This window comes from Cryptomeria japonica, unplaced genomic scaffold, assembly GCF_030272615.1.
Source record: "Cryptomeria japonica unplaced genomic scaffold, Sugi_1.0 HiC_scaffold_551, whole genome shotgun sequence".
NCBI lineage: Eukaryota > Viridiplantae > Streptophyta > Pinopsida > Cupressales > Cupressaceae > Cryptomeria > Cryptomeria japonica.
Window position 1 is genome coordinate 54,513 of NW_026729361.1, and position 16,618 is coordinate 71,130.

At 36.4% G+C, this 16,618-nt stretch overlaps 2 protein-coding genes across 2 annotated transcripts; both read right to left on the reverse strand.

Annotated features, from left to right (window-relative positions):
* Window positions 1-2,994: 2,994 nt before the first annotated feature.
* LOC131872291 (aspartic proteinase nepenthesin-1-like) lies at window positions 2,995-4,320 on the reverse strand. The gene has a single exon (XM_059216047.1). The coding sequence runs from the start codon at window positions 4,318-4,320 to the stop codon at window positions 2,995-2,997; it is 1,326 nt and encodes a 441-aa protein (XP_059072030.1).
* Window positions 4,321-14,408: 10,088 nt separating this feature from the next.
* On the reverse strand, window positions 14,409-15,734 carry LOC131872292 (aspartic proteinase nepenthesin-1-like). The gene has a single exon (XM_059216048.1). The coding sequence runs from the start codon at window positions 15,732-15,734 to the stop codon at window positions 14,409-14,411; it is 1,326 nt and encodes a 441-aa protein (XP_059072031.1).
* Window positions 15,735-16,618: the final 884 nt, after the last annotated feature.

Here is a 16,618-nt window from a genome sequence, read left to right on the forward strand (position 1 = left end):
TTGGCCTAAATATCGGCAACCTTATTACCTTCACGATAGACATGTGAAATGGTAAATTCGTAGAATCCCCTGAGAAGCATTAGGCTATCTTCAATAATATGTTTAATCGACCAACTAGGGGAGGAGGAAGTTGTTAAACAATTAATGATGTTTAGGGAGTCACACTCCAAGAAGACCCTTCTCAAACCTTTCTCTTTGGCCAATTTGATATTGGTATACGTTGTGAAGGCCTCACTAAAGTGGTTTGTCTAGGTACCCAAAGAGAGGGCCACCATCGAGACCATCCTGCCATTATTATCACGCACCACTCCCCCATATCCAGCAGGTCCGGGATTCCCCTTCGCTGCACCATCAATTAATGTTACTTTAGGTCCAATATTTTTTTTTAAACGTTATAAAAATTGATTAACAAGATATGAGAAAGAGTTTATTGAATTAATAGATAAAGGGAAAAATCAATCCAATGTCATTTGTTTCAATGAAATGAAAAAGATTTTTGCAGGAAGAGAATCCTCAAGAATCAAGCCAATAGATAAAGTAGTAAATGTTGTCAAGTGAGTGCTAAGATCAACTTTCCCATTGGACTTCTCGAAACATGGTACCTCTATGTGCTTTGAGATGGGATTCTTTAGGACGGTATATGAAAGTAGTCTACGTGTGCAATATGATGGAAGAGTTAGTTGGGATTAGGTTTGGCCTGTGCCGGCCAATTATTCAAATGTCGACATCTCTACTATGATACATGATTTATAAGGAGTGCTTCCATAAAAAAGTAAACCAACCGAATAATTGTAGTGCTCTATTGTATTTAAGTTAAGAGTGTAAAATTATCCCTTTCCCAATTGAATGATCCTTCTTCCTTTCTAGCTATACATTGAATAATAAATAAATATTTTCCAGCATCTATATCCGTTGCAACAAGAATCTTCGATAGAAAAATAATAATAATAATAATAAGTAAAGAAAAATGAAATGGCATTATACTAGAATACATTATTTTCATGACCCAAAATAGTAAATTAATGGATACAAAGCAATTGTAGCTAGTTAAATGCCTTGCTGAAGGAGTAATTACCAAAATAAAATAAAAAAAGAAAAGAGGAGGCTCTGTTTAAACTGGTTCAATCTAAAACTTCCTAATATTATCCTCGTGTGACATACATTGTCGAGCATTGAGAAACATAGAATTTTTTATATCGCTTGTAGCTCTAAATGCATCTCACCTTAGGTGGTTGATAGGGTCGAGGGAGATGGAAAAATCCTTAACAAAGGTTGCACATTATCTAGTTAGCACAATAGTTTTACAAGATAATAAATAAATAATAAGAATGAAATTAGAACAAGAATTTAATCAAATGTAAATGCACTCCACTCTTCACCTTCATCGCCCAATTGGATAAACTAAGAAAATATAAGCTAAGATGTTAGTTTAGATGTTGTCCAATGCCCTTAGAAACTATATGAATAGCATATTGGGCCGCCATCCCTCCTCTTACCCTCCTTGCATTGTCAAGGTGAAATAAGTATGAGGTTGATTTAATAATTATTTTAAATTTATATGTTTTATTTATTATTCATTGTGTGTTTCTTACTTGTTAATGCTTTATCAATTGTAAACTATGTAATACTACGAATACTTTTTCCTTGGAATATATAATTAGTTCTCTCTCCCTCTATATTAAGGATATTTTTTAAGAAATTATTGTTTATTTAAATAAATATAATAATATCTATTTAAGAATTATCTCAACCAATATTTTATTCATCTGAGAAGTTTTTTGGCTATCTAAAAATCTAATAAGTGTCAACTCTCTCAAATAATTGATTTTAGTATCCTTTGTGTTCATTGGACTATAATAATACGTAAGTAGACACTGCAACATAGATCATGTGAAATTGAAATTAACATGTTAGGATTTACAAGGTGAAAGAGTGAAGATACTATGATTTTTTGTAGGCAATCAAAACTTTTCTCAATAATTGTGTTATTATGTTGTAGTCCACTAATATTTTAATTTTTTAGGTCACGAAAAAAAGTTCCAAAACCTAATGCAATCCTATTAAAATGTTGAAAACAAGTAATCATGTCACATTATCAATGGCTGAAAATTGATGTGTGGTCTAACATCCATACTCTGAAGCACAAATACATTACATAATTTAATTTTATTATCTAAGGTGCGTTGTAGTGTAGTAGCAACCTTTCAAATGAGAGGCCCCGATTCACCATCAATAAGTTTTCTATATAAGATTTGTGTAAGATGTCATCGAATGCACTATAAAGCGCTGATAGGTAATCGTGAATCGTGATATAGGCATAGCCTTAAATATTAGCACTTTTAAATAAATTGCAAAGGCTCCAAAATGATATTCTTAATTCTCGAGAACTCGTCTTCTCTAGTAGAAAATTATACAATAGTAATTGTGAGAAAATTAGAGAGACCTTCTTAGCAACAACCTTACCTTATATATAGGCTACATTAAATTGCGTTTGATCTTAGTAATGTGAAATGCGGACATGATTGAAAATAAGTATTATTTGAATGTATAAATCACAGACACGGATCTTAAAGTTAAATACCATTAAAAATATTCATAGGCATACAATAATTTATTTTACACTTAAGACTTGAAGAAAAGATAAGACCATTACAAATGCTTTATAATTATATAAATTCTCTTGTCGTTGTTTTAACTCGCAATTTATATTTTGATAATCAATTATCGCACCTTCATTTCCATGCCAAAATAACACACATAGTGTAGCATATCATAAGGAACCATAAATGAAGGTCCCCGAGAACAACAGGGGCCAAACAATTTTACTGAAAATAAGCAGCTACGAAGATGAAAATTTACATGATTCGCATATCGGACAGTGCAATAGGCAGACGCAGGAGACGAGATCACATATTGCATTCGAAGGACAGAGGAAGAGGAAATGAGAGAGACAGAAAAAGAGAAGAAGAAGAATTAGAAGAGGGAGATGATGATTTAAAGAGAATCACACTTAGTGGGCTTGAAAGAGAGCGTGTTCTGAGCATTGTTGTAAAGGATATGGAAGTTTTGCTGCTGTATGTTTCCGAAGATGGAAGGATTCCCCGATGGTTCACCCAACATTGCCAGGCACAAGAGATTTTCAGATGCCTGAATGAAAAAGTTGTCTGCCGGAAGCTCGTAATCCACGCCGCCTTTGAAGTTGAAGACGAGGGTTGGCAAGGTGAGGTGAGCGGATGATGTGTGGTAACAAAGATCCAAACCTGTAGAAGAGCCGTCTACAGGAGTGAGATCAATGGCGGACTGAATTGCTTCCTTAAGAGGAGAGTAGGCAGCCTGGTCCAGGATGGTAACAGTGGTTCCGGAGTCGATGATCATACCTCCGCTGCCGTCCGATTGCAGATCGAAAGTTCCAGGAGGAATATCTAGTGCCTTACCATTGAGGGTGATTCCTGTAATAGGAATGTACCAGAAAGTGGGAATGATACTGCTCTTGATGAGTGGGAGAGTCTTGGCTCCTCCGCTCAAGGAAGCACCCTCGCCGAAAAAGAGGGGGCTGGTTTGTGAAGAAGAGTCGGTGATGGGCAAAAGACAGTAAGAGAACATGTTCTCTGCTTTGGAACCCAGCTGTGAGATAAGGGAGAGACCACCTCTTCCCAGTCCCACAAGGCCACCACCCTGAGAGAATCCTTGTCCTTCGTTGTCATGCCCGCATCCAAATGCAATGCCTTTAACCTTGCTGCTCCCAATTGACAATGTCTCGTAAGCCAGGTCGCCGCTGGTGAAGGAACCATCGCCATACTGATACATAAAGGTACAATCTGGATTGCATCCGGTTTGCGTACTCCCCAAGGCGTCACAAAGAGAATCACCGCAGGGAATTGTGGAAAATGTGGGGGACTTGGAGGGGTCGAAGATTGGCGTAGGCTGAGAGAAGCAGTCCTTGCAAGGCTTGCACTGAGTCCAAATCAGATCGCTCCCCGTGTCCACAATCGCTTCGAAGCTCACAGAGGGCGTTCCCAGTGCAACGCTCATCAGAAATTCTCCATCCCCTACTTCAACGGGCGTTTCAGCGTCTAATTGCCCTCTTATCAATGCCTCTATCTTCTTCATTCGCTTCTTACTTCGATCCACAGCCAAACCCAATCTCTCAGAAAAACCCAACTCTCTCTCTGATCTGCGCGTCATATTCACCCTTATTTTTACATTTTCATCGCTGCTAGACTTCGGCCAACCACTAAACAGTCTGTCCGAAGAACATGATATCGTTGGAATAGTAAAGCATATCAAGACCACAAAACCCAACAGCTTTGAACGCTCCATTTCTCTTTTTCTTTTCTAAACCTCGAAACCTTTTTCTGCTCTCATCTACTCCACTCCATGCAATATATATACACAGAGAGAGTGAGAAGGAGCCTTAAATCAAAATCAACAGATTCCCCGACGTGTCCACATAACAATATCGATCCTCTTAGAAGGATAGACGAATTTATTTAATTTCCCCTTCTCTATCTCTGCCCGTCTGGAATTGTTCTAGAAGTAGAATAGACTGCTGCAATTCGAAGTGAATCGTATTTTTTTCTGTCCATACCTTCACTAAGTATTTCCGTACACTTAACTCGTAATCCAGTTCCCTCTTCCCATTGAATTTTGTGGACCCATTCAGATCGAAATTCCAAAACGTGTTGTAACCGGAGGGTTAGTTTTCTAAAAATATTTAAAATTAGTTTACACATAATTATTCTTAGTCGGTTTATCCGGCTTTCCAACTTATTCTCATTCTTGTTTATCTCATTCTTAAATTTTGCTCTAATTAGTTTATTCATTTTTAAGATTTAGAGATTTTACTTGTACAAAACTGTTATATTCAATGCTCTATTATGTATTCACATTACCGTATCCTATCATAAAGTTCTATTCAAGGATTTATACCAGAAAGAAAAAGTACATGAAAGTTAATGTAATCTATGTGGTTGAACATCCACATATATAAATCATCTAAATTGAATTTTATTTTTATTCTCGTTCTTATTTATCTTATTTCTCAATTTTACTTGTGCAGAAGTGTTATATGCAATGTTCTATTATATATTCACATTGCCATATCCTATCATAACGTTTTGCTCAAGGATTTATACCAGAAGGAAAAAGTAGATAAAAGTTAGCGTAATCTATGTGGTTGAACATGCAAGTATATAAATCATCTAAATTGAATTTAAGAATCCATCTTTTAAGAATTGGGTATGTAGTTGTATCAGTGATAAGCATGAAAGTCATGTCAACTAGGGATCACTCCCCATGTCCACGATTGTTTTATGTCAAATCCATAGATATGCGTAAGTTCTATATGTGTGAATATAAATTCTTCCCTAACATTTGATCTAATAAATCTCACTTTTCGTCAATTTACCTTGAAGTTAACTCTTCACTAATTGTCAAGTATTCGCAATAGTTAAAATCACATTAGGGAGCCTGGTAGATCACTAGGGTCAAGTTCTCCTAGGTTATCCTTCGGAATGGTCGGCTTCACGAGCCTGGCCAATTTAGGTAAATGGAAAAGAAGCATGCAAATTTCCCAAGATGAAAACTTTGATGGAGATAGATTCATCTTGGTGCTCCAACCAAAAGCGTTTCTATGATAAATGTTTCATTTATGCAAATTCGTATTCAATGAATTCTCAAAGCGACTGCATGTTAAATAAATGCACATTGAATTCTTTCAAAAACCAAAATGTTCAATAAATCACATAAAACAGGTACTAAATGTAATTATGATAGAATAAAAGGTTTGGAGTTAAAAAATTCGAATTTAAATTGCTAAATCTCAAGGGTCAGTATTGTATGGTGCAATATTGATTGGACGCCCCATTATTGACCAATAACAGAAAAAAGGCTAATACTTATGTAGAGAATAAATGCCTAGACATTGAGGTGTGGATGGAGAATAATCTAATAATAAATGTGATACATACGAATGTGTGCATGAATCCACGGGATAAGATAGAATATAAGGGGGTGTATGTAAATTAATAAGGGTGGCTAATTAGAGAATGGGCCAAGATTTCGACAAGATTGCATCATTTCTTGATATATGGTTGAATTAATCCATCCTCTAATAATATACCCAAAACTAAGGATAGTTTGACTAGATTAAAATATTTTACCATTATGTTTTGACCATACATTGACGTGCATGTGAATCCTAAAATAGTAATACATCTCAAAGCATATGGAATGTGGAATATATCGTTTAAATTAGATGCTTGGACGTCAAATAATAGTTAATATAGATAGAGTAATGGACCTTGGCACATACTAGCATGTGATACTCATTCTTTACATTTGAATCCTTCATGAGAGCCTAAAAAATAGAGAAATTATGTATAGTGAGTAGCTTATATCTCAAGAATTAAATAGACATCAATAAAATACGTGAACCTATTTAACAATCTAGAAGATTAAGAAATATGAAAATGAGTAGTAAGTTTAGGGGTATCTTCATGTGCAAAAGGTTCTGTGACGTAGTGCCCTATGGTATATTGATACTACCACATCCTATCATATAAAAGCTTTATTTAGAAATGGTGATTGCATGCTTCATATGAGAGAAATTATAGAAGAGGGAAAATAGTACATGAATTTATTATGCCGAAGGCGTCTCTTATATGAATTGGATGAGCTGTTTTTGGGCATCAACGATTGTGAGTAAAGGAGACAGCATTGCAAGACGATTGGGAATATTGGAGCTGCCCGCTGTCCATTAGTTTTATTCTTCATTTTTTGTCAGAATGTGTGCACTGCCCATCATCTCTCGATCTTCTCATTTTACCACTATCTCTCCTCTTGCAGTCACGATCAGATGAGATTTTTTCGAAAATTCTACTCCTCCATTAATGCAAACATAGTACTCTCAAATATTTGAGCTCTCACAATCTAAATTTTAGGGTTCCTGCCACTTGTTCCGTGTGCCTCTTTAATAATTCATAAATGTCATTATTTTCTTGTTTTTTATTTCTATACAATTTAGTTGTTGCACGGTTTCCCATGATAAGTGAATGGTGGGACCTTTTTTAATTACTAAGTACACTCAACCTTTATGTTTCCATTTGTCTAAATCAAACCATCTAGTAATTCCGAAACCCTAAAAAAGTTGTATGGGTTTTATAGACACTTCAAAATTTACTATGTTTGTATGTGTTAAAATGACTATGTTAGTGGGTTTTAAGTTATTTACTTATTATTCTGTTAATGTATTATATATAATAATAATATTATTGAATAGAAACCTATTTGTTTAAATAGTTCAAGTAATTTATGGTGAAAATGTAAATAGAATAGAATAATTTTTTATTTTCAAATAGAAATAAACTATACAAATCATGTAAATTGTATTAGTATTATTGTAATATTATCATAAAAACTCGACCTTCAAGGACCCAACAAAAAAACAGATGCGAACCAACCCATAAAAACCAGGGAAAAGCAGCCCCATAGAACAACAGACAAGAACAATACAGAATTTCTACATAACAAAACTACAACACTTTGACCAATTTGTCATTCTTCTGAATGACATCCTCATTGATTTTCTGAACTTTCTTAATGATGTTGTCAACACGGGTCACACCCTTATCTTTTCTATGGAGCCTCGTCGCTCGACCAAGTAGGGGCTTCTCTTTCGTATCCAGATCCGCATCCACATCCTCTGAGGGAGCCCTAAGTTTCTTACAGGTACCAGCATTCACAACCTTATCTTTCTTCACCATCTCAGTGCTACCAGTGGGGCACTTGCCCTGAGAAATATAATGAAGAACTTCAGCCTATTCATTGAGTCTACGTAGACCAATGCTAGTATTGTTCATGGCAGACATACTCACCTCCACCACCACACTCAAACTATGCTGATGTTTATAAGTCATTTTCCAAAGCCTTAATGTGCTCTTCATGTTCCTCCTTAAGGTCTTTAATACCATTAGCCAGGGTATGCGTATTCGAGACCTAGTACTGTCGAGGTCCCCATTAGGTGGATTGGCCTTCTCTTTGAGATTATTAATCTCTTGAAAAATCTAGGTGAATTGGGCATTTTGGTTATCCTTTAAATTCCTCAAGTTAATATTCGTAATCGTATTCTCAGGGACCGACAAACCATCTCCTTAGGAGTAAACCCACCACCAAGAGTAGGTATAGAAACATTGACACCCTAATCCTCCGCAGGCCCGTCCAAATCAATCTGAGAGGCATTCGGTCGCTTAGAATAATTCTCGTTGACATTGTTAAATACTTTGGTTTTGTCAATAGCTCTTGACATAGAAACGCTGGCCACTCTTTTAACCTTCACATCAGAACTACCGTCCACCGAATTAGGGACATGTTCAGGGTCATCCTCCTCGTTAGATAAAATAATTTATTTTCTGCTAGTACGGTTAGGGATTTTAGACGATGAGGGTCCTTGTTTGTTATAAATGTGAAAGACTTCGTTCCCATCGAAGTCCACCTCTTCATCAGAAGAGATTTCCCCATAATGAATATGGACATTCTTCTTGTATTCTATACCAGTTTTAGCACTCGTATTCCTCTCGACATTGATAGTCTTGGCATACTTCATAATCAACGGGAATAAGCCCTCATGGAGAACAAGGGAGGATGCACATTTCTCGTGAGCCCTAATGCTATTATTCAATGATGAGACCAAATAAAAGGCCAAGGAAATGCACTTGTGATGCCGAAAATGATTAATAATGACAAAGTGATAGCTAAGTAAGCTACAGAATTTACCATCAACGGTGAGGCGGCGCACGATAACCTCTGAGACCTCGTACCATGGCTTTGAAAGTGATTTTTTCTCCCACCCAACATTATTATTCTTTCTCACCTTCTCCCTTTCCTTCGGCGGGAAAAAGGTTTTCATCGCCACCATCGCACATTTCTTATGCTTGTAGAATTTGGTGCCCTTGTTCAGAATTTTGGACACCTTAGCCACCATCTCCTCATTAACCTCCAGCTCCATACCATAGACACAGATAAAACCATCCTTCCACCCATTAAGAAAGGCCTCAGTAACAAGGGCATCCACACCATGAAGCATCTCGATATAACTAGTCAAAACTCCTACCGAAAGTTCTTTCCATACTGCTTCCTTATTTCGTCATTTTTCGCAGACTATGGGATCCAAACGGTTCCTATCTCCCCTAATATTAAAAAATACTAATTCTCAACAACCTGCAACACAAACAGAGTTGACATAAACCATATAAAAACAATTAAAAAAGCCACCAGAAAGTTCGTCTTTCCCCTCATAAAAGAAGTCTTGCCCACGACACTTTGGAAGATGTCATTCTCCATCATTTCCAAAAGCCCCTTGAGCTTCGCAAGCATCATAATCATTACGGAGTAGGTTAAGAAGATCCACTGGGATCTTATCATAAATGTTCCAAAGTTTCCTACTTGCCAAGTCGGCCCCAATGTTGGCCTAAATATCCGCAACCTTATTACCTTCATGGTAGACATGTGAAATGTTAAATTCACAGAAGCCCCTGAGAGGAATTAGGCTATCTTGAATAATATGTTTAATCAACCAAATAGGAGAGGAGGAAGTCGTTAAACAATGATGTTTAGGGAGTCACACTCCAACCAGACCCTTCTCAAACCTTTCTCTTTGGCCAATTTGATATTGGTATAAATTGTGAAGGCCTCATTAAAGTGATTTGTCTGGGTACCCAAAGAGAGGGCCATTGTCGAGACCATCCTGCCATTGTTATCACGCACCACTTCCCCACATCCAGCAGGTCTGGGATTCCCATTCGCCACACCATCAATTAATGTTACTTTAGGTCCAATATTTTTTTTAAATGTTATAAAAATTGATTAACAAGATATGAGAAAGAGTTTATTGAATTAATAGATAGAGAGAGAAATCAATCCAATGTCATTTCTTTCAATGAAATGGAAAATATTTTTGCAGGAAGAGCATCATCAAGAATCAAGACAATAGATAAAGTAGTAAATGTTGTCAAGTGAGTGCTAAGATCAACTTTCCCATTGGACTTCTCAAAACATGGTACCTCTGTTTTCTTTGAGATGGGATTCTTTAGGACGGTATATGAAAGTAGTCCACGTGTGCAATATGGTGGAAGAGTTAGTTGGGATTAGGTTTGGCTTGTGCTGGCCAATTATTCAGATGTCCAAATCTCTACTACGATACATAATTTATAAGGATTATTTCCATAAAAAAATAAACCAACTGAATAATTGTAGTGCTCTATTGTATTTAAGTTAAGAGTGTAAAATTATCCCTTTCCCAATTGAATGATCCTTCTTCCTTTCTAGCTATACATTGAATAATAAATAAGTATTTTCCAGCATCTATATCCGTTGCGACAAGAATCTTCGATAGAAAAATAATAATAATAAGTAAAGAAAAATGAAATGGCATTATACTAGAATACATTATTTTCATGACCCAAAATAGTAAATTAATGGATACTAAGCGATTGGAGCTAGTTAAATGCCTTGCTGAAGGAGTAATTACCAAAATAAAAGAAAAAAGAGAAAAGAGGAGACTATGTTTAAACTGGTTCAATTTAAAACTTCCTAATAGTATCCTCATGTGGCATACATTGCCAAGCACTAAGAAAGAATTTTTTATATCATTGTAGATCTAAATGCATCTCACCTTAGGTGGTTAATCGGGTCAATGGAGATGGAAAAATCCTTTACAAAGGCTGCACATTATCTAGTAAGCACAATAGTTTTAAAAGATAATAAATAAATAATAAGAATGAAATTAGAACAAGAATTTAATCAAGTGTAAATGCACTCCACTCATCACCTTCGTCGCCCAATTGAATAAACTAAGAAAATATAAGCTAAGCTACTAGTTTAGATGTTGTCCAATGCCCTTAGAAACTATATGAATAGCATGTTGGACACCTTATCCACCATCTCCTCATCAACCTCCAGCTCCATACCATAGACACAGAGCACACCATACTTCCACCCATGAACAAAGGCCTCGGTAACAAGGGCATCCGCACCATGAAGCGTCTCGATATAACTAGTAAAAACACTTATCGAAAGTTCTTTGCATACTGCTTCCTTATTTCATCATTTTTCATAGACTATGGGCTCCAAACGGTTCCTATCTCCCCCAATCTTGGAAAATACCAATTCTCAACAACCTGCAACACAAACAGAGTTGAGCTAAACAAAAACAATCAAAAACGCCACCAGAAAGTTTGACTTTCCCCTCATAGAAGAAGTCTTGCCCAGGACACTTTGGAAGACGTCATTCTCCATCATTTCCGAAAGCCCCTTGAGCTTCGCACGCATCATGATCATTACGGAGTAGGTTAAGAAGATCCTCTGGGATCCGATCATAAATGTTCCAAACTTTCCTACTTGGCAAGTCGGCCCCAATGTTGGCCTAAATATCGGCAACCTTATTACCTTCACGATAGACATGTGAAATGGTAAATTCGTAGAATCCCCTGAGAAGCATTAGGCTATCTTCAATAATATGTTTAATCGACCAACTAGGGGAGGAGGAAGTTGTTAAACAATTAATGATGTTTAGGGAGTCACACTCCAAGAAGACCCTTCTCAAACCTTTCTCTTTGGCCAATTTGATATTGGTATACGTTGTGAAGGCCTCACTAAAGTGGTTTGTCTAGGTACCCAAAGAGAGGGCCACCATCGAGACCATCCTGCCATTATTATCACGCACCACTCCCCCATATCCAGCAGGTCCGGGATTCCCCTTCGCTGCACCATCAATTAATGTTACTTTAGGTCCAATATTTTTTTTTAAACGTTATAAAAATTGATTAACAAGATATGAGAAAGAGTTTATTGAATTAATAGATAAAGGGAAAAATCAATCCAATGTCATTTGTTTCAATGAAATGAAAAAGATTTTTGCAGGAAGAGAATCCTCAAGAATCAAGCCAATAGATAAAGTAGTAAATGTTGTCAAGTGAGTGCTAAGATCAACTTTCCCATTGGACTTCTCGAAACATGGTACCTCTATGTGCTTTGAGATGGGATTCTTTAGGACGGTATATGAAAGTAGTCTACGTGTGCAATATGATGGAAGAGTTAGTTGGGATTAGGTTTGGCCTGTGCCGGCCAATTATTCAAATGTCGACATCTCTACTATGATACATGATTTATAAGGAGTGCTTCCATAAAAAAGTAAACCAACCGAATAATTGTAGTGCTCTATTGTATTTAAGTTAAGAGTGTAAAATTATCCCTTTCCCAATTGAATGATCCTTCTTCCTTTCTAGCTATACATTGAATAATAAATAAATATTTTCCAGCATCTATATCCGTTGCAACAAGAATCTTCGATAGAAAAATAATAATAATAATAATAAGTAAAGAAAAATGAAATGGCATTATACTAGAATACATTATTTTCATGACCCAAAATAGTAAATTAATGGATACAAAGCAATTGTAGCTAGTTAAATGCCTTGCTGAAGGAGTAATTACCAAAATAAAATAAAAAAAGAAAAGAGGAGGCTCTGTTTAAACTGGTTCAATCTAAAACTTCCTAATATTATCCTCGTGTGACATACATTGTCGAGCATTGAGAAACATAGAATTTTTTATATCGCTTGTAGCTCTAAATGCATCTCACCTTAGGTGGTTGATAGGGTCGAGGGAGATGGAAAAATCCTTAACAAAGGTTGCACATTATCTAGTTAGCACAATAGTTTTACAAGATAATAAATAAATAATAAGAATGAAATTAGAACAAGAATTTAATCAAATGTAAATGCACTCCACTCTTCACCTTCATCGCCCAATTGGATAAACTAAGAAAATATAAGCTAAGATGTTAGTTTAGATGTTGTCCAATGCCCTTAGAAACTATATGAATAGCATATTGGGCCGCCATCCCTCCTCTTACCCTCCTTGCATTGTCAAGGTGAAATAAGTATGAGGTTGATTTAATAATTATTTTAAATTTATATGTTTTATTTATTATTCATTGTGTGTTTCTTACTTGTTAATGCTTTATCAATTGTAAACTATGTAATACTACGAATACTTTTTCCTTGGAATATATAATTAGTTCTCTCTCCCTCTATATTAAGGATATTTTTTAAGAAATTATTGTTTATTTAAATAAATATAATAATATCTATTTAAGAATTATCTCAACCAATATTTTATTCATCTGAGAAGTTTTTTGGCTATCTAAAAATCTAATAAGTGTCAACTCTCTCAAATAATTGATTTTAGTATCCTTTGTGTTCATTGGACTATAATAATACGTAAGTAGACACTGCAACATAGATCATGTGAAATTGAAATTAACATGTTAGGATTTACAAGGTGAAAGAGTGAAGATACTATGATTTTTTGTAGGCAATCAAAACTTTTCTCAATAATTGTGTTATTATGTTGTAGTCCACTAATATTTTAATTTTTTAGGTCACGAAAAAAAGTTCCAAAACCTAATGCAATCCTATTAAAATGTTGAAAACAAGTAATCATGTCACATTATCAATGGCTGAAAATTGATGTGTGGTCTAACATCCATACTCTGAAGCACAAATACATTACATAATTTAATTTTATTATCTAAGGTGCGTTGTAGTGTAGTAGCAACCTTTCAAATGAGAGGCCCCGATTCACCATCAATAAGTTTTCTATATAAGATTTGTGTAAGATGTCATCGAATGCACTATAAAGCGCTGATAGGTAATCGTGAATCGTGATATAGGCATAGCCTTAAATATTAGCACTTTTAAATAAATTGCAAAGGCTCCAAAATGATATTCTTAATTCTCGAGAACTCGTCTTCTCTAGTAGAAAATTATACAATAGTAATTGTGAGAAAATTAGAGAGACCTTCTTAGCAACAACCTTACCTTATATATAGGCTACATTAAATTGCGTTTGATCTTAGTAATGTGAAATGCGGACATGATTGAAAATAAGTATTATTTGAATGTATAAATCACAGACACGGATCTTAAAGTTAAATACCATTAAAAATATTCATAGGCATACAATAATTTATTTTACACTTAAGACTTGAAGAAAAGATAAGACCATTACAAATGCTTTATAATTATATAAATTCTCTTGTCGTTGTTTTAACTCGCAATTTATATTTTGATAATCAATTATCGCACCTTCATTTCCATGCCAAAATAACACACATAGTGTAGCATATCATAAGGAACCATAAATGAAGGTCCCCGAGAACAACAGGGGCCAAACAATTTTACTGAAAATAAGCAGCTACGAAGATGAAAATTTACATGATTCGCATATCGGACAGTGCAATAGGCAGACGCAGGAGACGAGATCACATATTGCATTCGAAGGACAGAGGAAGAGGAAATGAGAGAGACAGAAAAAGAGAAGAAGAAGAATTAGAAGAGGGAGATGATGATTTAAAGAGAATCACACTTAGTGGGCTTGAAAGAGAGCGTGTTCTGAGCATTGTTGTAAAGGATATGGAAGTTTTGCTGCTGTATGTTTCCGAAGATGGAAGGATTCCCCGATGGTTCACCCAACATTGCCAGGCACAAGAGATTTTCAGATGCCTGAATGAAAAAGTTGTCTGCCGGAAGCTCGTAATCCACGCCGCCTTTGAAGTTGAAGACGAGGGTTGGCAAGGTGAGGTGAGCGGATGATGTGTGGTAACAAAGATCCAAACCTGTAGAAGAGCCGTCTACAGGAGTGAGATCAATGGCGGACTGAATTGCTTCCTTAAGAGGAGAGTAGGCAGCCTGGTCCAGGATGGTAACAGTGGTTCCGGAGTCGATGATCATACCTCCGCTGCCGTCCGATTGCAGATCGAAAGTTCCAGGAGGAATATCTAGTGCCTTACCATTGAGGGTGATTCCTGTAATAGGAATGTACCAGAAAGTGGGAATGATACTGCTCTTGATGAGTGGGAGAGTCTTGGCTCCTCCGCTCAAGGAAGCACCCTCGCCGAAAAAGAGGGGGCTGGTTTGTGAAGAAGAGTCGGTGATGGGCAAAAGACAGTAAGAGAACATGTTCTCTGCATTGGAACCCAGCTGTGAGATAAGGGAGAGACCACCTCTTCCCAGTCCCACAAGGCCACCACCCTGAGAGAATCCTTGTCCTTCGTTGTCATGCCCGCATCCAAATGCAATGCCTTTAACCTTGCTGCTCCCAATTGACAATGTCTCGTAAGCCAGGTCGCCGCTGGTGAAGGAACCATCGCCATACTGATACATAAAGGTACAATCTGGATTGCATCCGGTTTGCGTACTCCCCAAGGCGTCACAAAGAGAATCACCGCAGGGAATTGTGGAAAATGTGGGGGACTTGGAGGGGTCGAAGATTGGCGTAGGCTGAGAGAAGCAGTCCTTGCAAGGCTTGCACTGAGTCCAAATCAGATCGCTCCCCGTGTCCACAATCGCTTCGAAGCTCACAGAGGGCGTTCCCAGTGCAACGCTCATCAGAAATTCTCCATCCCCTACTTCAACGGGCGTTTCAGCGTCTAATTGCCCTCTTATCAATGCCTCTATCTTCTTCATTCGCTTCTTACTTCGATCCACAGCCAAACCCAATCTCTCAGAAAAACCCAACTCTCTCTCTGATCTGCGCGTCATATTCACCCTTATTTTTACATTTTCATCGCTGCTAGACTTCGGCCAACCACTAAACAGTCTGTCCGAAGAACATGATATCGTTGGAATAGTAAAGCATATCAAGACCACAAAACCCAACAGCTTTGAACGCTCCATTTCTCTTTTTCTTTTCTAAACCTCGAAACCTTTTTCTGCTCTCATCTACTCCACTCCATGCAATATATATACACAGAGAGAGTGAGAAGGAGCCTTAAATCAAAATCAACAGATTCCCCGACGTGTCCACATAACAATATCGATCCTCTTAGAAGGATAGACGAATTTATTTAATTTCCCCTTCTCTATCTCTGCCCGTCTGGAATTGTTCTAGAAGTAGAATAGACTGCTGCAATTCGAAGTGAATCGTATTTTTTTCTGTCCATACCTTCACTAAGTATTTCCGTACACTTAACTCGTAATCCAGTTCCCTCTTCCCATTGAATTTTGTGGACCCATTCAGATCGAAATTCCAAAACGTGTTGTAACCGGAGGGTTAGTTTTCTAAAAATATTTAAAATTAGTTTACACATAATTATTCTTAGTCGGTTTATCCGGCTTTCCAACTTATTCTCATTCTTGTTTATCTCATTCTTAAATTTTGCTCTAATTAGTTTATTCATTTTTAAGATTTAGAGATTTTACTTGTACAAAACTGTTATATTCAATGCTCTATTATGTATTCACATTACCGTATCCTATCATAAAGTTCTATTCAAGGATTTATACCAGAAAGAAAAAGTACATGAAAGTTAATGTAATCTATGTGGTTGAACATCCACATATATAAATCATCTAAATTGAATTTTATTTTTATTCTCGTTCTTATTTATCTTATTTCTCAATTTTACTTGTGCAGAAGTGTTATATGCAATGTTCTATTATATATTCACATTGCCATATCCTATCATAACGTTTTGCTCAAGGATTTATACCAGAAGGAAAAAGTAGATAAAAGTTAGCGTAATCTATGTGGTTGAACATGCAAGTATATAAATCATCTA

Excerpts from the sequence above, each read along its gene's own strand:
- LOC131872291 (XM_059216047.1), bottom strand. The coding sequence starts at position 4,320 with ATGGAGCGTTCAAAGCTGTTGGGTTTTGTGGTCTTGATATGCTTTACT.
- LOC131872292 (XM_059216048.1), bottom strand. The coding sequence starts at position 15,734 with ATGGAGCGTTCAAAGCTGTTGGGTTTTGTGGTCTTGATATGCTTTACT.